We start from the raw sequence: 24831 nt of genomic DNA, 5'->3' as shown, positions 1-24831 counted from the left end.
TTTTACAGGCGATTTTGTCCCTGACAGTCCTTTCAAACTGTGTTTCTGAAAACTTGAAATTTGACACCGCTTTTCTCCTTGACTGTACCAAATTTTGTAGTGTTTTTCCATGTTGTTGGCTAGGAAATTTAATGAGGTTTCCCAAAATGCGCTTAAAACAGGCATTTTCTCACTACAAGTGGGTTTTACAGTCGATTTCATCCTTGACATTCCTTTCAAACTGTGTTTCTGACAGTTCAAATTTTAACACCGCTTTTCTTCATGACTGTATTAAATTTTGCAGTGTTTTTCCACGTTATTGGTAAGCAAATTTAATGAGGATTCCAAAAATGTACTTAAAACAGTAAATTTCTCACTCCAATTGGGTTTTACAGGCGATTTTCTCACTGAAATTCCTTTCAAACTTTTTTTCTGGCGGTTCAAATTTTGATACCGCTTTTCTCCCTGATTGTACCAAATTTTGCAGTTTTTTTCCACGTTATTGGATAGAAAATTTAATGAGGATTCCAAAAATGTGCTTAAAACAGTAAATTTCTCACTCCAATTGGGTTTTACAGGCGATTTTCTCACTGAAATTCCTTTCAAACTGTGTTTCTGGCAGTTCATATTTTGATACCGCTTTTCTCCCTGACTGTACCAAATTTTGCAGTGTTTTTTCACGTTATTGGATAGAAAATTTAACGAGGATTCCAAAAATGTGCTTAAAACAGTAAATTTCTCACTCCAATTGGGTTTTACAGGCGATTTTCTCACTGAAATTCCTTTCAAACTGTGTTTCTGGCAGTTCAAATTTTGATACCGCTTTTCTCCTTGATTGTACCAAATTTTGCAGTGTTTTTTCATGTTGTTAGGTAGGAAATTTAATGAAAATTCCAAAAATGTGCTTAAAGCAGTAATTTTCTCACTACAAGCGGGTTTTACAGGCGATTTCATCTTTGACATTCCTTTCAAATTGTGTTTCTGACAGTTCAAACTTTGACACCGTTTTTCACCCTGACTGTTCCAAATTTTGCAGTGTTTTTCCATGTTGTTAGATAGGAAATTTAGTGAGGATTCCAAAAATGTGCTTAAAACAGTAACTTTCTCACTCCAAGTGTGTTTTACAGGCGATTTCATCCTTACATTCCTTTCAACCTGTGTTTCTGACATTTCAAACTTTGACACCGCTTTTCTCCCTGACTGTATCAAATTTTGCAGTGTTGTTCCACGTTATTGGATAGAAAATTTAATGCGAATTCCAAAAATGTGCTTAAAACAGTAATTTTCTCACTACAAGTGGGTTTTACAGGCGATTTTATCCTTGACATTCCTTTCAAACTATGTTTCTGACAGTTCAAACTTTGACACCGCTTTTCTCCTTGACTCTTCCAAATTTTGCAGTGTTTTTCCACGTTATTGGATAGAATATTTAACGGGGATTCCAAAAATGTGCTTAAAACAGTAACTTTCTCACTCCAAGTGTGTTTTACAGGCGATTTCATCCTTACATTCCTTTCAACCTGTGTTTCTGACATTTCAAACTTTGACACCGCTTTTCTCCCTGACTGTATCAAATTTTGCAGTGTTGTTCCACGTTATTGGATAGAAAATTTAATGCGAATTCCAAAAATGTGCTTAAAACAGTAATTTTCTCACTACAAGTGGGTTTTACAGGCGATTTTATCCTTGACATTCCTTTCAAACTATGTTTCTGACAGTTCAAACTTTGACACCGCTTTTCTCCTTGACTCTTCCAAATTTTGCAGTGTTTTTCCACGTTATTGGATAGAATATTTAACGGGGATTCCAAAAATGTGCTTAAAACAGTAACTTTCTCACTCCAAGTGTGTTTTACAGGCGATTTCATCCTTACATTCCTTTCAACCTGTGTTTCTGACATTTCAAACTTTGACACCGCTTTTCTCCCTGACTGTATCAAATTTTGCAGTATTGTTCCACGTTATTGGATAGAAAATTTAATTAGAATTCCAAAAATGTGCTTAAAACAGTAAATTTTTCACTCCAAGTGGGTTTTACAGGCGATTTTGTCCCTGACAGTCCTTTCAAACTGTGTTTCTGGAACTTTGAAATTTGACACCGCTTTTCTCCTTAAAACTTGGGCTATTTCATCATCTGACACTTAAACTTGTGAACAAAACCTACAATTTTATTACTTTAAGTTTTAATGTCCAATTTTTGTCAGAAATCTTTCAATTTTATCATTTTCTACTGTCAATTTCATAAAAAGTAGGTAAATTTCAGCATTTTTTAAATTATATTGAAAATATTTAGTCAAAGAGTAGGTCAACTTTATCATTCATTGTAAAGCTTGCGAACAAAACTACAAAATGTAATACATAATTTTTAATGTAAAATTTCATTGAAATTAAGTGAATTTCTTTATTTTATATCATTTACATTATGCTGAAAAGCTCCTGTTTGAGATTGATAATTTAAAATTGTCTTCATACCAATTAATTAGTATTATTATTGATTATTGAGTGTTAAAATATTACTTAATATTATATTAAGCAAGAATTAGTATTACAATTTTTTTCAAAATTTAAGGCAAATATGCAAATTCAAAATAGCCAACATTTTCTAGTTTGAAACTCATGAATACTTGATGGGGCGTTCTCACAATTACTCTACTATAGCAAGTAATTTTTAATTAGGCGGCCATATTTTACTTTGTAAAAAAAGCCTTTAACAATGGTAGTGATGGTGTAAATAAATACGGTTGAACCAATTTCTGAAAGGTCTATGCAGAGATAAATAATCCGGCTTGATGGCGTTTACAGTCATTGGTCGGATGATTTATTCCCCATGCTAGTCGTGCTAAAGTGCGAACACCCACTGGTACAAATTATCACCCAGGATGAATGGAAATGAAGATTTTATAAGTTAAGTTTCATGAATGAAATATAACCCGGTTTAATGGCCGTGCGAGTGCGCAACAAATCGTTTAATGCTTATTTTCTTTGCTTGGCCAACAAGATTTGAAAAATTTAATTTAATAAGAAATAAATTCTCAAGATTGTGATCTTTCAAAAATTTCCAATAAAGTCGGTCTGCAGACGCGTAAAAGGCAATTTCAATGGTAATATCTGGCAGTAAGTGCGGAAAGTTGGCAAAGGGTGACATCCATATGAAACGAATAAGTTCCCATTTATGATTTAATTAAATATAATGTGACATGCGAACTAGCAATTTTCTTTTTTTATATGTTTTTTAGATCCAAATTATTTTTTAGTGTTTTAGAAATATCTACTAAACCTTCCAGTTACTGCTATCTCCAAAAAGGATAAAAGATACAGAGTTGGTTTAATTATGGCAAAATTGCATAATTTGGAGTTTAATAATTTAGAAATTTCAAAAATTCTGACTACTTCCTGTCCTAACTGAACAAATTTTGACCACTTTTCTTCTTCTACAAAAGATGACAATATTATATCGGATATCAGATGTTCCTGTTTTTGGTCATCATCATCAACTTTTTTCGACAAAATTTTGGTAGTTTCTAATATTCCAATAATGCCCACTAATTCCTAATAATTCCCAATAAGTACCTTTTTTAATTAAAAAAAGAAAAAACAAGAAAATATGCGTTCAACGATCAAATTCTAAACATATTTCGTCTATCAGTACGTTTCTAGAGATATTTATCATTTTATGTGAAATTTGATATTTTTTCAGATCATTCATCAGAATATATTATGATACAGGGGAGTCAAAGAATGGGCAAAACTGTAGAATTAAAATCATTAAGGTCTATTTTCGTTTGCACTAACTGGCCAACATAACGCAAAACCTATTAGAGAGTGGCGGCGTTTCAGGCAAATTTGACCCTTACGAAAATTGTCATTTACAGAAACAGTTTTTCAAGAAATTTCCAAGCATTACATCGCAGTAGACCTAGTAGCTCACTTAACCGTGTTTTTCTAATTTCTCCGGGTCAAATTAGCCCTTAACCAGTCGAAAAGTGTATCTGGTGCACCCTGTCACTAAACCGTAAATAACACACGTATTTGTAAGACTTTGCACATACTTTTATCAGCCACTGAAATGAGCTTTCCATTGTCGTATAAAAATCGATTGGTTAGTGGTACCGTTTGGTCACTAGAGGGCGTCAACTTTGACCAACTTTTTTGGTGTATCCTTTTGTGTGATCGTCAAAAATTCGCTTAATTGCACTATTTTTGCTAGAGTTTTATACGTCAATGGATAGACAATGAAATGAGCTTTCTAAAAATATTGCAATTTGGATTGATAGGTTAGACGGTTTGGCCGCTAGAGCGCGTTAAAGTTTACCAATTTTTTGCTGCAATGTTGTCAACAACTGGCTTATTTGCTATGCTATTTTTGAATGATTGTAACTTTTTTATTTGAATTCTTATAGATTTCACTAAAACGCTACTAAAAAGAGGATACAAAATACTACAAAATGAGCCAAAACTGGACTCTTTAGCTCTTCATGTTACCGAGATATTAAATTTCAAAAAGTAGTAAAACAAGACTAAAAATGTTTCTTAAAATTTTTCTCAAAAATGAAAAATTTTAAAGTGATTTTTTTGTACTTATTTTACTTAATTTAATGCCCTTTGGTATAAATATGCCCTTTGCTGTGCATTGGAACCCTCTTGGAGCAAAATAAAAAACTGCCAAAGTTGCACTTTTTACAAAAATGACATTTTTTTCAATTTTTGAATGATTGTAACTTTTCTATTTGAATTCTTATAGATTTCACTAAAACGCTACTAAAAAAAGGATACAAAATACTACAAAATGAGCCAAAACTGGACTCTTTAGCTCTTCATGTTACCGAGATATTAAATTTCAAAAAGTAGTAAAAGAAGACCCCTAATACCCCCCCATTCTTTCAATTTTTCTCAAAAATTAAAATTGATTTTCTTGTACTTATTTTATCTAATTTAATATCCTTTGGTACAAATATGTCCTTTGCTGTGCATTGGAACCCTCCTAGAGCAAAATTAAAAATTGACAAAATTGCACTTTTTGCAAAAATGACATTTTTTCAATTTTTGAATGATTGTAACTTTTTTATTTGAATTCTTATAGATTTCACTAAAACGCTATTAAAAAGAGGATAAAAAATACTACAAAATGAGCCAAAACTGGACTCTTTAGCTCTTCATGTTACCGAGATATTGAATTTCAAAAAGTAGTAAAAAAAGACTCCAAATACCCCCCCCATTCTTTCAATTTTTCTCAAAAATGAAAAATTTTAAAGTGATTTTCTTGTACTTATTTTATCTAATTTAATATCCTTTGGTACAAATATGTCCTTTGCTGTGCATTGGAGCCCTCTTGGAGCAAAATAAAAATCTGCCAAAATTGCACTTTTTGCAAAAATTACATTTTTTCAATTTTTGAATGATTGTAACTTTTTTATTTGAATTTTTATAGATTTCACTAAAACGCCATTAAAAAGAGAATAAAAAATACTACAAAATGAGCCGAAACTGGGATCTCTAGCTCTTCATGTTACCGAGATATTAAATTTCAAAAAGTAGTAAAAAAGACCCCTAATACCCCCCCATTCTTTGAATTTTCCTCAAAAATGAAAAATTTTAAAGTGATTTTTTTGTACTTATTTTATCTAATTTAATGTCCTTTGGTATAAATATGCCCTTTGCTGTGCATTGGAACCCTCCTGGAGCAAAATAAAAAACTGCCAAAATTGCACTTTTTACAAAAATGACATTTTTTCAATTTTTGAATGATTGTAACTTTTTTATTTGAATTCCTATAGATTTCACTACAACGCTATTAAAAAGAGGATATAAGATACTACAAAATAAGCCAAAACTGGACTCTTTAGCTCTTCATGTTACCGAGATATTAAATTTCAAAAAGTAGTAAAAGAAGACCCCTAATAACCCCCCCATTCTTAAAATTTTTTTAAAATATGAAAAATGTTTATGTGCTTTTTTTGTACTTATTTCATCTAATTTAATGTCCTTTGGTACAAATATGCCTTTTTCTGTGCATTGGAACCCTCCTGGAGCAAAATTAAAAATAGCCAAAATTGCACTTTTTACCAAAATTGTCATTTTTTGTATATTTGGTAGGTTGTAACTTTTTTATTTCAAATCCTATCAATTTCGCAGAAAAAGGATAAAAAATTCTACAAAACGAGCTAAATCTCGCCTCTCGAGCTCCTCAGGTTACTGAGATATTGAATCTTTAAAAAGACCCCTAATACCCTCGGGTAAATCACAGCAGTGGTTGTAATTTGTGATTCTAATCACTAACTAGCCGCTATGCTGAAATTTACGCAAATGCTGCACATGTAGACTTAGCATGAAAGTTAAATCATTTTGAAGTTGTAAACATTGATTGTTATAAGTTAAAAAAAAAACATCTGTTGAAACTAATTCAAAATAAGGTTATGTGCTACTTCTTCACATTCCTCCTTTTGTATATCTGGCTCTGGTCAGCATAGCATTTTGAGTCACCTGGTTTTGACACTGGCTTTCGACGGCAGCCATATTGCCGGGGGGGCAGACAACTGAATTTAGCTGTATTGATTTTCATTGTTATTTGTGATCTCCTGGTGTTTAATAAAGTGTCCTCTTTCAAAGGAAGCAGAGTACCTACATTTAGTTGATATGTAGGGAGAGACACTGTTAAAAACTAGAAACATCATCTGTGCTTTCGGAAAGCCTGTAAAATATAATGTTTTTGGATCATTATCTTTAAATGACTCTTCTGACAAGCCAGACGATTTTAGTTTTTCTTTCAATGTATAATTTTTTGATTTACAAAATTGAGATCTTCTGATAGACAATTTATACACAGCATTTTGTTCACTTTTCAGTTGACTATTGTCATCAGTTTGTTGAAGTTGTTCCAAGTAAGATACAGATACTTCTGTAGATGGATCTGCAGTGGGTTTCCTGTCCATGTTCATAGCTAACGTGCTCTCTCACCTTCATGCTCATCTTCCTATATAAAGGTCTTATTACAGATAAATTATAACTTTTGTACAAAAACTTACTATTATGAGACGTTTTGTTTAACGCTTAACTGCTTGAACATGCCGCTATACACTTTGTACATTTTGGGTTTTGGTAATAATATATATCCCATATTTACAGAAGGAACCCAGTCAGGATTGTTCTTATCTTCCAATTTGGCTGGTTCGCCTAAAAAAAACTGACACAATACACTAAAATTAAAACAATTTTTTATGCACTTTAGGGATTAAAAGTGTCTCTTTTATCCCTCAAATGAGGGATTAAAGGTGCACTTTTAATCCCTGGGGGATTTAAAGTAAATTCTTCCAAATTAAACAATAATTTTATTGAAATTTTATTTATTTGTTAAAGTGTAAGGACGAAAAAGGATAATTAACATAAACATAACTTAAATCTAGTTCTTATTATTATATATATTTACATTTATATTGACTTTGGTGCAGTTTGCAAGGCTAACGAAGGGTGGACAATTGGAAGCAACATTTTTAGTAGTAAACATATTCTGCACATACGTAGCAGTCGCCGTTGCCGTTGTCTCATTTTCTGAAATTGATCTTTCTATGGTTGATGCTGATGCCATATCAACATCGGAGAAGACATTGGTGAATATTTGATCGGCAACATTCTTCTTTTGATACAATGAATTTTCAACATAACCTTCAGCAACAGAACTGTTTTTCCAGCCACCATGTCTTTTCAACACATCTATGGTTGATCCAGAGTCGGCAAGTAAAGAAGCTGATGATCTGCGAAAACAATGCCCAGTATATAGGTTTGCGTTTGGTAGTCTCAAGTAGCCAGCAATTCTCCTTGGTAGCTGTCCAAATGTATTTTTTCCTATGGGCTTCCCATTTTTGTAAGACACAAAAAATCGTGTATGCTTTGTAGGTGGCCGACCAATATACTTTCTCACTAATTCCACTACATTCGTAGAGTTTTCGCCAGACGTTTTTATCACAAACAAGCGATCCTTTCCTGATTTTGTACCCCGTAGATTTACCAGAAAAAAGCTTTTATGATCCGAGACATCGTTGCAGTCTAGCTGGCAGAGCTCCTTTCCTCGACATGCTCCAGCGACTCCCATAATCAGCACCACCTGCAACAAAATTGTCTTCTGTCAGTACATTTTGTAGTTTTGTAGACAAAAATAATCAATGGTGTTATTTTTAGTAGTGCTATCAGGAAAATATTCAAAGTAAAGAAAATAATCTTACCTTTTGGGCTAGATATTGTTCATCTGGAGCATTTTGAAGAAAATCTCTTATATGGTCGAAATCCAATGTCTTGGACTTCTTCGGCTTATAATGGTCATTCTGTCTCTTTAGAAATGCCTGGAGTTTACTGTATTTGCTTATGTCGACGTTTGCTTCAGATATTATCGTGGCTTTGATCATGGAATATTGGCTCCATAGAGAAGATGTCTTGAGCTTCTTAGACTTCTGCAGGAAGTAAGCCAGGAGCACCTTTTCATCCGTAAAATTCTCTGCATTCTGTTCAACGCACCATTTTTGGTAAACAAGAAACTGTTTTTTGTAAGCCTCACGAGATTTTTCTGGAAGAAGGCTAACGATGGCCTCTTGGGCGGCCTCTTCAATGTTCATTTTCAAAAAATACGATTTTTCTGGACTCACCGTTTGATAACAACTGATTGACATTTGTTTTGTGCCATAGCAACACTTCCAGGGCACAATAAATAGTTGTTCTGTATATCGCACTGTATACTATTATTTAACCATACTTTGTTAGATGCTGTACTACTGACAAATAATAATAATAGATACCTTAAACAGTGATTTGCACAAATTCGTGGATTATTAAGGAAGGTTTTACTTAAATCCCCACGTTTTGAAGCGGCAACCCATTTAAGTCGACGTTCTTTTGACAAAGCGTTTAGTTGTTCTTCCCGGTTCTTCAACGCTTTGGGAATCTTGAAAAATCGAACTTTATCCCTTTCTGCTCTATTTCCACAACGCACGACTAAAGAAAACGACGGCATTTTTCTACAATCTTCCGAACTCAATCGAAAATTTCTATGGTTTACATTTAGCTAGTGGGTCTGTATGCCCCCCCGGCAATATGGCTGACTTTGACGTTTGACGTTTGTGACGTCACCTCGAAATGGTCTATTTAGTGTACTTGAACGAGATTGTGGCCCAGTGCCACAGGTATTTTCTCTTGTTGCACAAAATGAATGACTAATGGACTGTATTTTCTATTAAAACGTTGATTACTACTTGTCTTAACCCAATTCTAAAAACATGCATGAGAATTTCATTCTATTTTTTTTGGCGGTGTCGCGGTTCTAAAACCACGCAATGTTAGGTTAGGTCCACTTCTCTTCTGTTCATCAAGACAACCGTTTGGCGCTAACTTGGTATTTCTTCCATGAACGACCAGTACTTTTTCGGATTATTAGGGATTTCGTCTTTTATACATCACTAACCGGAGAATCCAGTCTTTAGTGTAGGTTTTACTAGAAGAAGTAAACTGACTTTGATCGGTGGAAATCTTGATACTAGCTACATTGTCATTACATCACTTGCGAGTGATAAACGAGGTTAAAACCTACTGAGGGCCTCACCCACAGATGATATCTTGCATTACTTGCATCAGCACACACCTTGTTTCTACCATACAAGCCGAAATCTCGGTATGTGACAAAACAGGACGACATCAAAATATCATAACGAGCAGTAAAGGTCATTTAGGCGAACGCTGGAAGCAGAATGCGAGAAATTTGCACAAATTTGTTCGCGTATGCCGGTTATTTTATGACGCGAATTATCAGATTGCTTTATGCCACAAAGCCGTATAATTTAGCTTGAAAAAGACCGCTAACGGGGTGCCTTGCAGATGTCCGGACTGATAAAAGCGGCAAAAGAGGAAACTTTCAACGCTTGTCGTCCACGATAACAGGAATAGAGAGAAACTATACCGTCTCTTCGAAGCTTCTCTATTTTTTGTTTGTTGTTAAACTAGAATCAGCCTTTTTGGTCTGTAGAATTTGAATCAGTGTTGCCAGGTCTGAGAAAAATTCCACACTTCTAAGAAAAATTTTAAATTCTTTTAAAATCTGTGTGTAAATACTAAGACAACTCTCCATTTAACAAGCATATTTGTTTTACAGAGTTAGAAAGGGAAATGGTTTATTTCGAGCATATTTCAATCTGTCTTGAACTTGGAAACTGTCAAATACCACTCCATGAAGCTATAAAATAGCAAAACCTGTTAAAAAAACCAAACAATCAGTTCAATTTACATTTGATAGTTTTATGAGTTGTTTTTTGACAGTTGTGACGTATAACTGTCTATGGTGGATCCATTTCCATCTTGACCTGTCACAATGGTCGTAACAGTCAAATACCACTCCATAAAGCTATAAAACTTCAAAACCTGTTTAAAAGCACTGTTATAGTTAATATGCTTGTTGACAGGTCCACTATTAGAAATTGGACATTGTCGTGACGTGTGTTTAATTTGATCATCTTTCAATATGTCATAAACTTGGAAACTGTCATAATCTTCTCCATGAAGCTATAAAATAACAAAACTTTACAAAACCGGTACAATCGGTTAAAATTCACATTAAAGGTTTTTTAGAGCTCCATGAGCTGGATTTTTGACAGATGTAACGTGAAACTGTTTTGGAGCTAGTTTTATACGTCAAAATGCTGCAAACTGTCAAATACCCCTCCATGAAGATTTATAAAAGTAAAAAATACATGCGCAACAGCAACACAGATCTAAATCATTTTTATAGGTTTATGAGTTGAATTTTTATTCTAAAAATATTTTGAAAATTCAGTTTTTGAGATTAGCAGGTCCGTATTGAGTAAATGTAATAATACAACATTTTAAGTGATCACTTAAATTGAAAAGTGTTAGAAAGTAGAGTTATAATAATAATTTTAGTGAAATCTGGCAACTTTTTTACAACAACAACAATGAGTCACAGATCAAGATGAGAAAAGTAGTGTGTTTTGGGTTATTGGATTGGAAATTTAATGCGAGTTCCAAAAATGTGCTTAAAACAGTCATTTTCTCACTCCAAGTGGATTTTACAAGTAATTTTGCCTCTGACTCTCCTTTCAAACTGTGTTTTTGGCAGTTCAAACTTTGACACTGCTTTTCTTCCAGACTGTACAAAATTTTGTAGATTTTTTTCATGTTATTGGATAGAAAATTTAACGAAGATTCCAAAAATGTGTTTAAAACCGTCATTTTCGCACTCCAAGTGGGTTTATAGGCGATTTTGTCCCTGACTGTCCTTTCTAACTGTGTTTTTGTCAGTTGAAACTTTGACACCGCTTTTCTTCCTGACTGTACATAATTTTTTTGTGTTTTTCCATGTCATTGGATAGAAAATTTAACGAAGATTCCAAAAATGTGCTTTAAACAGTCATTTTCGCACTCCAAGTGGGTTTTACAGTCGATTTTGTCCCTGACTGTCTTTTCAACCAGTGTTTTTGGCAGTTCAAACTTTGACACTCCTTTCTTCCTGAGTGTACAAAATTTTGTAGAATTTTTTCATGTTATTGGATAGAAAATTTAACGAAGATTCCAAAAATATGCTTAAAATAGTCATTTTTGCTCTCCAAGTGGGTTTTACAGGTGATTTGTCCCTGACTGTCCTTTCAAACTGTGTTTTTGTCAGTTCAAACTTTGACACCGCTTTTCTTCCTGACTGTACAAAATTTTGTAGTGTTTTCCAGATTATAGTATAGGAAATTTAATGAGAATTCCAAAAATGTGCTTAAAACAGTCATTTTCTCACTCCAAGGGGGTTTTACAGGCAATTTTGTCCCTGACTGTCCTTTCTAACTGTGTTTTTGTCAGTTGAAACTTTGACACCGCTTTTCTTCCTGACTGTACAACATTTTTTTGTATTTTTCCATGTCATTGGATAGGAAATGTAATGAAGATTTCAAAAGTGTTCTTAAAACAGTCATTTTCTCACTCCAAGTGGATTTTACAAGTAATTTTGTCTCTGACTGTCCTTTCAAACTGTGTTTCTGTCAGTTAAAACTTTGACACCGCTTTTCTCCCTGACTTTACCAAATTTTGTAGAATTTTTTCATGTTATTGGATAGAAAATTTAACGAAGATTCCAAAAATGTGCTTAAAACAGTCATTTTCTCACTCCAAGTGGATTTTACAAGTAATTTTGTCTCTGACTGTCCTTTCAAACTGTGTTTCTGTCAGTTAAAACTTTGACACCGCTTTTCTCCCTGACTTTACCAAATTTTGTAGAATTTTTGTAGGTTATTGGATTGGAAATTTAATGAGAATTCCAAAAATGTGCTTAAAACAGTCATTTTCTCACTCCAAGTGGGTTTTACAGACGATTTTGTCTCTGACAGTCCTTTCAAGCTGTGTTTCTGTCAGTTAAAACTTTGTCACCGCTTTTCTTCCTGACTGTACAAAATTTTGTAGTGTTTTCCAGATTATAGTATAGGAAATTTAATGAGAATTCCAAAAATGTGCTTAAAACCGACATTTTTTCACTTTAAGTGGGTTTTACAAGCGATTTTGTCCCTTACTGTCTTTTCCACCAGTGTTTTTGGCAGTTCAAACTTTGACACTGCTTTTCTTCCTGACTTTACCAAATTTTGTAGAATTTTTTCATTTTATTGGATTGGAAATTTAATGAGAATTCCAAAAATGTGCTTAAAACAGTCATTTTCTGACTCCAAGTGGATTTTACAAGTAATTTTGCCTCTGACTCTCCTTTTAAACTGTGTTTTTAACAGTTCAAACTTTGACACCGCTTTTCTTCCTAACTGTACAAAGTTTTGTTGTGTTTTTCCATGTCATTGGATAGGAAATGTAATGAAGATTTCAAAAGTGTTCTTAAAACAGTCATTTTCTCACTCCAAGTGGATTTTACAAGTAATTTTGTCATTGACTGTCTTTTCAAACTGTGTTTCTGTCAGTTCAAACTTTGACACCGCTTTTATTTCTGACTTTACCAAATTTTGTAGAATTTTTCAGGTTATTGGACAGGAAATTTAATGAAAATTCCAAAAATGTGCTTAAAAAAGTAATTTTCTCACTCCAAGTGGGTTTTACAGGCGATTTTGTCTCTGACTGTCCTTTCAAACTGTGTTTCTGGAAGTTCCAATTTTGACACCGCTTTTCTCCTTGACTGTACCAAATTTTGCAGTGTTTTTCAGGTTATTAGATAGAAAATTTAATGGGGATTCCAAAAATGTGCTTAAAACAGTAATTTTCTTACTTCAAGTGGGTTTTACAGGCGATTTTGTTGTTGTTGTGAAAAAAGAAAAGAAACCTGTTAAATTTGAAACTAACGCTCTGCTAATCGCGTTTACGCAATTCATTCGCAATTAAGTCACCACTTAAATTGAAAAGTGTTAAAAAGTAGAGTTAAAGCAAAACTTGAAAATAAACCTAAAAATTGGGCGAATTTTAGTGAAATCTGGCAACTTTTTTTCAACAACAACAACGAGTCACAGATCAAGATGAGAAAGGTCGTGTGTTTTGATTACGTTATGAAAACATGGACGACAACTCCCTAACGCAACGAAATGGCGAAATTATGCCAGAAAAGGCAACAAAAGCGTCGACATCAGCGAAACAAAGGACTTTGTTTCTTTTCCGCGTTGTAACAAAAATAATGTGTGACCCCCAAAACCATCTTGATGCCAAACAGACGGGGGCTGTTCACTAGCAATTTGTCTTTCTCTTGTAATCTGGCTTGGATTTCGTTTCATTTCGAATTTCCACGTTTCCTATTTATCTTCCTTTATGACATGCATGGTTTTGTCGTATTTTACATAATATGTTACTTTTATACGTCCGGAATACTAATTAATGGTCATGACAGGGAAAGTGCTTGGTACGCTCCATTTTAAGACAAAAAATTTGTCATAATATTTTAATTTGACTTGTTTAAAAAATTTCCTTAATACATTTAAATTTGTTCTGTTTTTTTGCGGTTCACTTTGCTTAATAAATCTCGAATAACCTTATTTTTAATGAGTACGTTCCAAATATCCATTATTTCTAAAAAAACTTAAATTGTCAATTTAAATTGAACGATGCGATTCATGATGCGATAAATTGAACGAAAATTAACCAGAAAGAATTATTTATTTTTTACATCGTACCTGGAAATTTTAAATATAATTTAAAAAAAAGTAGAAAAGTTCATCATCTCGGAAACGGTTAAAGTTTTGCACCCAATGGACTCGGCTTGTGTAAATGAACTGGCAGAGCGTTAGTTTCAAATTTAACTGATTTGTTTTTTTAAACACCCTGTATATGTGTAATCGTGTTACGATTAGCAGAAAGTGAAAAAGTACTTCAAGATGGACATTTTGAGCTTTTTACTAAAATGGCGGAGATAAGCAAATTTTAAAAATTCTTTCAAAAAAGCAAAATATCTCTGAAACGGTTAGACTTACGGAAATTTTACAGGAGACTAAAAATGCACAGAATTACTTTCTTCACCCAGTGGACTGGGTTTACACCAACTTTGAATCGAGTGAACGCGGTTACAAGTCACAACTGGCAATGCGGTAATGTCAAATTTAACTTTTTTTCTGTTTTTTACAAGTACAAGGCGAAAGAGCAGTTCAAGATGAACATTTTCAACTTTTTACAGTCGCTCATACCCCAAAAACGGCGGAAACACAAAATTTTCATAAATTTGATGCAATTTTCTAAAAAAAGTCGATTATCTCGGAAACGGTTAGAGTTACAAAATTTTTTGAATAGATTAAAAATGTACAGAATTAGATTTTCAAACCACGTAAACGCGATTAGTAGAGCGTTAGTTTCAAATTTAACAGGTTTCATTTTTCACAACAACAACAAAATCGCCTGTCAAACCCAGTTGGAGTAAGAAAATGACTGTTTTAAGCACATTTTTGGAATCCCCATTAAATTTTCTATCTAATAACCTGAAAAACACTGCAAAATTTGGTACAGTCAAGGAGAAAAGCGGTGACAAAATTTGAACTTCCAGAAACACAGTTTGAAAGGACTGTCAGGCACAAAATTGCCTGTAAAACCCACTTGCAGTGAGAAAATTACTGTTTTAAGCACATTTTTGGAATTCTCATTTAATTTTCTAACCTATAACTTGCAAAAAGACTACCAAATTTGGTAAAGTCGGGGAGAAAAGCGGTGTCAAAGTTTTAACTGACAGAAACACAGTTTGGAAGGACTGTCAGAGACAAAATCGCCTGTAAAACCCACTTGGGGTGAGAAAATTACTTTTTTAAACGCATTTTTGGAATTTTCATATAATATCCTGTCCAATAACCTGAAAAAATTCTACAAAATTTGGTAAAGTCAGGGAAAAAAGCGGTGTCAAAGTTTTAACTGACAGAAACACAGTTTGAAAGGACTGTCAGGGACAAAATCGCCTGTAAAACCCACTTGGAGTAATAAAATTACATTTTTAAGCACATTTTTGAAATTTTTATTAAATTTCCTATCCAATGACATGGAAAAACACAACAAAATTTTGTACACTCAGGAAGAAAAGCGGTGTCAAAGTTTGAACTGACAAAAACACAGTTTGAAAGGACAGTTAGGGACAAAATCGCCTGTAAAATCCACTTGGAGTGACAAAATGACTATCTAAAGCACATTTTTGGAATTTTCATTGAATTTCCTATCTAATAACATAAAAAAAACAATAAAAATCTGCACAGTCAGGAAGAAAAGCGGTGTCAATATTTGAACTGAGAAACCCACAGTTTGAATGCACAGCCTGGAACAAAATCACGTATAAAATCCACATGAAGTGAAAAAATTACTTTTTTAAGCACATTTTTGGAATTCTCATTAAATTTCCTATCCAATAACATGAAAAACGCTAAGAGATTTTGTCAAAATTTGAACTGACAAAACCACAGTTTGAAAGGACAGTCAGAGACAAAATCGCCTGTAAAACCCACTTGGAGTTAGAAAATGACTGTTTTAAGCACATTTTTGGAATCTTCGTTAAATTTTCTATCCAATAACATGAAAAAATTCTACAAAATTTGGTAAAGTCGGGAAGAAAAGCGGTGTCAAAGTTTGAACTTACAGAGACACAGTTTGAAAGGACAGTCAAAGAGAAATTCGCCTGTAAAACCCACTTGTAGTGAAAAAAAGACGATTTTAGTCACATTTTTGGAATTCTTATTACATTTCTCATCCTACAACCTATAAAAAGACTACAGAATGTTGTACAATCAGGGAGAAAAACGGTGTCAGAGTTTGAACTGACAAAGACACAGTTTGAAAGCACAGCCTGGAACAAAATCGCCTATAAAACCCACTTGGAGTGAGAAAATGACTATTTTAAGCACATCTTTGGATTCCTCGTTAAATTTTCTATCCAATAACATATAAAAACACTACAAAATTTGGTACAGTCAGTGTAAAAAGCGATATCAAAACTTGAACTGTCAAAAACACAGCTCAGTCAAAAAAGACAGTCAGGGACAAAATCGTCTGTAAAACAGACTTTCAGTGAAAAAATAACTGTTTTAAGCACATTTTTGGAATTCTCATTAAATTTCCTATAGTATAACCTGGAAAACACTACAAAATTATGTACAGTCAGGAAGAAAAGCGGTGTCAAAATTTGAACTGACAGAAACACAATTTAAAAGGACAGTCATGGACAAAATCTCCTGTAAAACTCACTTGGAGTGAGAAAATGACTGTTTTAAGCACATTTTTGGAATCCTCATTAAATTTCCTATCCAATAACACTAAATGAATTGAAAAAAAAACGTAAAATTTTGCAATACAGGGTGTTCAGAAAAAGTTATACTATATGAATATCTCATAAAAATGATTATTTTCCACTTTTATTATTTACAACTAATCTTCTCAGTAAATCCTGAAAGAAATTAATAAACGTAATACAAACATCAAGTTAAATCGTTACGAAAGCATAATGAACGTACATATCATTACCGGTAACGTGTAATTAACAGTTACCGAGTTAATGACGGTCGGAGGGTGGCCACGCCCAAAATGTAATCTCAGATACATAATATAGTAATATTAATGTATGGTTGCGTTTTAATTAAGAAATCTTTTGGGTGCAAATTTAATTTTAGCCCACACAGGCGATCTGGCGTATTACGATTTAATTACTTTTGCACTTATGTCACGGTTGTCGATTGTGTAGGAATTTTTCTATTTAATAATATGCTTCTTATTCACTAGTTTTGATTAGATAATAACACCCGTGAGTAATCAGTCATTACTAGGCAATTTTCTAGAATTGAATTTAGTACCAAATTTCTGTAATACCACCTTCCATTATATGGTCTTTTGAAACCTCGTTTGAAATTCCCCCACAAGTTCCTGCCTGAAAATTGTTTTAAGAATCAACCACTCATACATAGAAAAATTAAATAAAATTTTAATCGACTTAAACTATTTTTAAAATTCAATGTTGTGTTTTTTCTTTCTAAATTGAAACATCAGCGCCTCCACCAAAACTCGCGTTTAAATTGTCAACTTTTTCGTCAATATTTTACCGAGATTTGGTTTCAATCCTTAGACACGCTTAACTAAAAAAAATCGGTAAGAATTTTGCAAATAGAATAATTTTACTCTTAAAAAAGCTTGTAAAAAATTACTACAAAATATCCCAAAGTATTTCAAATATTTCGTGTCCAGACACATTGACAGTACTGACATTTGACAGCAGAAAAATGTCGAAAAGCAGAATCTGAAAGTGTAATAATATACAGGGTGTTCCATTTAAAATAACGTGATTTTTTTGCATTCAAACCAAGCATATTACTCTTAAGTCTTTTAGGAAAAAAGGGCGAAATTTTTGTAAATACATAATTACGTCATAATATAGCTGTGGAAAAGCACAATCTGGAAATGTAGTAATATACAGGATGTACCATTTAAAATAACCTTAATTTCTGGCTTTAGAAGCAAATAAAACGATTTTTGTCAACTTTTTAGACTTTTGATTTGACGCTAAATATCTGGAAAACTACAATATTTTTTGTAAATACATATTTATCTCAAAATGAAGGTCTGGGAAAACAGAACTCGATTTTCAAAATTTTAAAATATCCATTCAGAATATTTTCTAAAATTTTTGTATTCAACGTTTTAAAGTAACTTTCAAAGCAGTTCTACTTCTCTCCTAAAAAAGGTTAATAATTGCACATTAAAAGCATTTCAAGCAAAGGAATTTAAACTATTCGAAAATTATAAAATGCCAAGTAGATGTATTTTTGACAGTTCTGACGTTAAAGAACGCTTTTGTATTTTTTTAACGCCACGTTACCGTTGTCATAACTGTCAAAACTCACTCAACAGTCACCTGAAAATATAAAATGCCAAATAGATGTGTTTCTTTGAGGAATTCACTGTAAGTTGTCTTTACACCAACATGGAGCCAAATTTGACAGTTTTGGCATTAAGGAACACTTTTATACTTTTCTTACGTCACGTGACAACTGTCATAACTGTCAAAACCCGTTCATCAGCGATCTGAAACTATAAAATTATAAGTAATTGATTATTTGAGGGATTACACTGTAGGTTGTGTTTAAAGTTCCATGGACCTAAATTTAACAGTTGGAACGTTAAGAAACAGTTTAATACTTTGCTTGCGTCACGTGACAGCTGTCATAACTGTCAAAACTCAATCAACAGTGAGCTGAAAGTACAAAATGCCAAAGTTGTGTTTGTTTGAAGAATTGGACTGTAAGTTGTCTTTACAGCAACACGGAGCCAAATTTGACAGTTTTGACATTAAAGAACGTTTTAGTACTTTGGTTGCGTCACGTGACAGCTGTCATAATCGTCAAAACTTATTAACCATTGACCTGAAGATATAAAATGCCAAATAGATGTTTATTTAAGGGATTACACTGTAGGTTGTCTTTAGAGTTCCATGGACCTAAATTTGACAGTTATTACATTAAGGAACACTTAATTATTTTGTTTGCGTCACGTGACAGTTGTCATAACTGTCAAAACTCACTGAACAGTAACCTGAAAGTACAAAATGCCAAATATATGTGTTTTTTTTGACGAATTGCATTGTAAGTTTTGTTTATAGCTCCATGGAGTTAATTTTGACAGTTAACTCAGATTTTTCCTGAGTACGTCCCTGTTTTCCAAGTGACGTCAATCAAATATTTTGTGTGCACTGCCAAGACTTGAGGCTACCTAACCTGAAAAAAAAATAAGGGCCGTACTCAGTCTAGTTTGGGAGGAATTCATTTTCAAAATTTGCCTTGTTCTATAAGAAACAGTTTGCACCTTCAGGACAGTAACCCAGATTTTTCCTGAGTACGTCCCTGTTTTCCAAGTGACGTCACGAACTTAACCTAACCTAACCTAACCTCAAAAATCAGGACCGTACTCAGTCTCAAAGTCAAAACTCACTCAACAGTGACCTGAGAGCACAAAATGCCAAATAGATGTGTTTCTTTGACGAATTGCATTGTAAGTTGGAGTTAATTTTGACAGTTAACCCAGATTTTTCCTGAGTACGTCCCTGTTTTTCAAGTGACGTCAATGAAATATTTTGTGTGCACTGCCAAGGCTTGGGGATACCTAACCTGAGAAAAAATCAGGACCGTACTCAGTCTAGTTTGGGAGGCATTCATTTTCAAAATTTGCCTTGTCCTTTAAGAAACTGCATCTTCAGAACCTTAACCCAGATTTTTTCTGAGTTCGTCCCTGCTTTCCAAGTGACGCCAATGAAATTTTTGCGTACACTGCCAATGCTTGGGGCTACCCAACTTAAATCAGGACCGTACTCAGTCTAGTTTGGGGGGAATTAATTTTCAAAATTTGCCTTGTTCTACAGGGTGGTCCAGTTTTAAATGTCAATAATTCACCATTCGATAGCCCATCAAAAAATAAATTAACATACATAGATGTCATTTTCCTGAAAAATGCTTCCCAAGGAAAAAATACAGTCCATAAAAGTTTGGTTTAAAAATCGGTTACTTGTCATAACTGTCAGACCGCTGGAGCAATATTTTAATCAAATTTAGAACAAATATATGTGCAATTAATACTCATTATGTGATGTTAATGACGTTTGTCGAAACTGTCCAATGGCGTAGATACAGAAGGATGTTTTTTTCGCTTTATTTTCTACGTCACTGGATATTTTTCAAAAATATTTTTTTACTTGTTCAATTTGACAAAATAAGTATCTCTTATAAAATTCTGATTTGAAACTTTGTTTACGAGATAATTGAGTTATTACGTTCAAAACAAACCCAACCCAACTTAAAAATTTTCTTGAAAACAGTGAAAATTGACTTACGAAGCTTAAAAAACGTCTTTGTAGATAGTTTTCAGACAAATTGAAAGACTTTAGTTTTGAAAATTGACTTAGAAACCAGTAAATTTACTTTGAAACGGTAAAAATTGAATTGAGAGGCTTAAAAATTGTCTTTGTAACCAGTTTTCACAGTTTTCAGACAAATTGAAAGTCTTTAGCTTTGACAATTGACTTGGAAACTGTAAAAATTCACTTGAGAGGCTTAAAAACTGTCTGTAGTCGGTCGTTATAGTTTTCAGATAAGTTGAAAAACTTTAGTAGTAAAAATTGATTTGTAGCCATGAAAAACTACTTTATCTAGAATTTTTGACTACAAATTCACACATTTCAACCTTGAAAATTGACTGGGACACGAAAAAGTGACTCTGTACCAATGAAAAGTGACATAAAAAGCTTAAAATTTGCACTTAAAGCAAGTTTTCATAATTTGAAAATACATTTCAATATTTTAGTCTTGAAAATAGTCTTAAATACAGAATATAGACATTAGATTCATGAAAATTGACTTGAAGACTAACTTTTCAAGTTTTCTTACATTGCTTTTTATTTTCTTAGAATTCTGGACTATTTTTAGGGCTTTAAAACTGCTTTCAACTTGGAAAATCAAGTACTTATTAGGATTATCTTCACCAAGTTTTTGACATAGCAGACTTAAAAAAAACTATTTTAACATTTTCCATAGGCTTAAACATGCCATTTCACGCTTTGTCAGTATTAAATTGACTTCTAGACGCGTTATTTAAGACTGAAATACCGAATTTTAAACTATTTTTTATAGTAAAAGTTATGTTTCAGACTCTTCATTGATGAAAGTAAACAATTTTGGCATTAAATGCTACGATATTAGTCTTGGACGCTAATTTTTAGAATTAAAGTAGTCCGGAAATTCGGACTGTTGCCAGTGTTTAATTGAATAAAAAAAAAGTTTGAATTGAATAATCAGTTTTACACTACCTATAGTCAAAAAAATTGAACGTCAGGAAACATTAGTCCAAAAATCCTGTTTTTTGACTATTAGTGTCAAAAATTAACTCGTAAACCTCACAGATGACCATATTTGAATACTTTTGAACCATTTTAAAGTAAAAAACAAAATAACCCAACTAGACATTTTTGTCAATTTTGAATAACATCACAGACAAGCTAATATACAGGGTGGTCCAGTTTTAAGTGTCAATAATTCACCATTTGATAGCCAATCAAAAAATAAGTTGACTTGCGTCATTTTTCAAGGAAGATACAGTCTACAAAATTTCAATTTAAAAAATCGTTTTATAGTTTAAAACTGAACATTCAAGACTTGTGAAAGTCCAAATTTGTACTGAATAGTCTAAAACCTTTTTTACTACTAGGAATGGTCTTATGATTCGCTTTCTCAGACTGCCATCCTGGTTGAGTGTCTGAAACTGGCATTCAAGAACTAAAAAAAGTCCGGAAATCAAGACAAAGATTGTATTGTGCATGAAACTCATTTTTTACTACTAAAAATAATATAAAAGTTGACTTTTAATGCTAGAACTAACTTTACTAGGACTAAAGAGAGTCCAAAAGTATATGTTCAAGACTTTAATTGGTGTACAACTCAATTTTCTGGACTGGAACAAGTCTAGAAATAAATTAAATTTTCGGACTATTTTATTTATTTTTAAAAATTGGTTCTCAAGACTATTATTGTAGCATTTGGTACCAACATTTTTTACTTTTATTACTGAAGAAACTTGACTTTTGGAAATAGTCTTAAACTCGATTTTTCAGTCTTAAAAAGCACTAAAAATCGTCTGAATTTCTTAGAGGTGCTACAATTTATTGCACTTATGAGTGTAGAAGTCAATTTAATAGTGAAGAAGCTTGAAATAACATTTTCAAGACTATGGTCAGTGGACACACTGGCTTTTAAGCCTGATAAGTCAAAAACTTTGTAAAGATAGTCTTGAAACTCGATTTGAGGCACTGAAAAGAGCCTTAAAACACTATAAACAGTCTAGTTTATTAAGAAATACCCGAATTTTTAGCACTGAGGTGTCTAGAAGTCGATTTAATAGTGACAAAGCTTGGAATGCTATTTTGAGTCTATGAAGAATGTAAAAATTGTTTTTTAAGTTTGCTATGTCAATAACTTGGTGAAGATAGTCTTGAAACTCGATTTTCCAAGCTGAAAGCAGTTTTGAAGCACTAAAAATAGTCCAGAATTCGAAGAAAATGAAAAGCAAAGTAAAAAGCACGAAAAGTTCGTTTTCAAGACAATTTTCATGAATCTAATGTCAATGCCCTGCATCTAAGATTATTTTCAAGACTAAAATATTGAAATTTGTCTTCAAATTATGAAAACTTACTTCAAATGCAAATTTTAAGCTTCTGATGTCACTTTTCATTAGTTCAGTCACATTTTGGGGTTCAAGTCAATTTTTAGTATTAAAGTCTCTCGATTTGCATGAAAACTGGTTACAAACACAACTTTTAAGCTTCTGAAATTTTTATCTTTTCTAATTCAATTTTCAAAACTAAAGCCTTTTAGTTTGTCTGGAAACTATGAAAACTGGCTACAATAATATTTTTTAAACTTCTTAAGTGAATTTTCCGTTTCCAAGACAATTTTTAAGTTGGGTTGGGTAAGTTTTGGGTCTTTGACCGTAATAACGTGTAATAAAGTGCTTGTTCCAAATATGATCAATATTGCTCCAACGGTCTGACAGTTATGACAAAAAAAACGATTTTTTAAACAGAAATTTGAAGGACTGTATTTTCCTTAGGAACCACTTTTCAGGAAAATGACATAATGAATGTCAACTTATTTTTTAATTGGCTATCGATTGGTGAATTATTGACATTTAAAACTGGACCACCCTGTATATAAGTGACAGTTTGCACCTTCAGGGCAGTAACCCAGATTTTTCCTCACTACGTCCCTGCCTTCCAAGTGACGCCAATAAAATTTTTGCGTACCTACACTGCCAATGCTTGGGGCTACCTAACCTCAAAAAATCAGGACCGTACTCAGTCTCAAAGTCAAAACTCGCTCAACAGTGACCTAAGAGCACAAAATGCCAAATAGATGTGTTTCTTTGACGAATTGTGTTTACAGCTACATGGAGTTAATTTTGACAGTTGGGACGTTAAGCAGTACTTTAATATTTGGCTTGCGTCACGTGACAGCTGTCACTCACCAATTGGGCAAATTCCCAACGCTTGGAAGTAAATTTTACTTGTCTCTGATTTTTGGGATAAAATTTTGGGAATTTTCGAAAAAAATGTTTGTTGGGACGCCCCTGAACAAAATCACGTTGGTGCATAAAAGGCTCTACTTAATATACATAACCTTTTGTATGGCAAATAAGTGTGTCACCCTGCAAGATGAGACAAACGATCCTTCCCTCGGAAGTGGCGACATCGAAGGCGTTGGTTGATGGATTGGATCGTGAAGGAGCACGAGACTCGCAGATTAACTTCTGCAGCCCAGGTGTCACTCGAAACAAATCTCTTTTCTTCCTCTCTTCCACCCATTATACACGGTCCGAAGAATAGGAGATATTTTAATTCCGCCTTCATACTGAAAACGATCGTAAATAACCAAGGATAACATTTTCCCATTTCCGTATTCGGGCAAAATGAAAATAGCCAATTCGAGAATCGGTCCAAAAAATGAAGAAGTTGGCTCCCAGCAAATATTAAGGGGCCAAACAGTCACGACTCGAAGCGATATAAAGCTGGCCAACCCGCCCATGAAAATATGAATTTATATTTGCCGGAGGCACTAAAAATGTTCAGTTATTCTTATAAGGCCGATTTTATTTTACAAAATGTGAATGAGGCTCTTGACTCTTCTCTTTTCTCGTATATCATCATGTTGCTGTACAGTTTCCAACGACTGGAATAGTCTCCAGTTTGATTTACAATATTCCTTTTTGCTCTCTCTAAGCAGATTTATGTTTAATTTAGATGTAACAAGTGCAGAATATCGTATTTTTATTTGCGTAAACCACAGCAATGTTTCTAGTTTGTGCTTGGTTAAAAAATCTTGTAAGTGGTTCAGTTTTTTTTTTGGGTCACCCTGTATATTGGGTCAGAGACGTGCGTGCTTTTTTTTCTAGGTTAACCAAGTCGAAATACAACTTTTTGCTCTCATGCATTTTGCGTCGTTTTTGAGAAAAAAATTATCAATATTTCAGTGGCGTGTCAGTGGCCACTTTTTAGTTATTAGGGACTTTTTGAAAATTAATTCCTGCCAAACCTGATTGAGTACGGTCCTGAAACCCCAGGCCTTGACAGTGTACACAAACAATTTCATTAACGTCACTCAAAAACCAGGGACGTACTGAGGAATCATATGGGTTACTGTCCTGAAGGTGCAAACTCATCACTTATAGGCGAGCCAAACTTTGAAAATTAATTCCTCTCAAACCAGACTGAGTACGGTTCTGATTTATTGAGGTTAGGTAGCCCCAGCCCTTGGCATTGGCAGTGTACACAAAAAAATTAATTGACGTCACTTGGGACCGTTTTTTAGTTATTTAAGGAAAACTGGCTTGATGTTATAAATTTTCAAAT

The 24831-nt window shown here is 33.3% G+C and overlaps 2 protein-coding genes across 2 annotated transcripts in view; one reads left to right on the top strand and one right to left on the bottom strand.

Annotated features, from left to right (window-relative positions):
* Window positions 1–24831, top strand: part of NetA (Netrin-A) — a 310841-nt gene that overhangs the window by 216478 nt on the left and 69532 nt on the right. The gene's annotated exons all lie outside the window — the stretch shown is intronic.
* Window positions 7302–8647, bottom strand: LOC145726593 (uncharacterized). The gene is made up of 2 exons (XM_081975755.1): window positions 8195–8647; window positions 7302–8076 (listed from the first exon to the last, which is right to left on the bottom strand). Exons 1-2 carry the CDS (start codon window positions 8633–8635, stop codon window positions 7375–7377), a joined length of 1143 nt encoding a protein of 380 aa, XP_081831881.1. The 5' UTR covers window positions 8636–8647; the 3' UTR covers window positions 7302–7374.

The sequence above is a fragment of the Ips typographus genome, linkage group LG3, assembly GCF_016097725.1.
Source record: "Ips typographus isolate SLU linkage group LG3, UJ_Ityp_2.0, whole genome shotgun sequence".
Classification (NCBI taxonomy): domain Eukaryota; kingdom Metazoa; phylum Arthropoda; class Insecta; order Coleoptera; family Curculionidae; genus Ips; species Ips typographus.
Note: the sequence above shows the minus strand (reverse complement) of the source record. Positions and strands in the feature narration are given on the sequence as shown.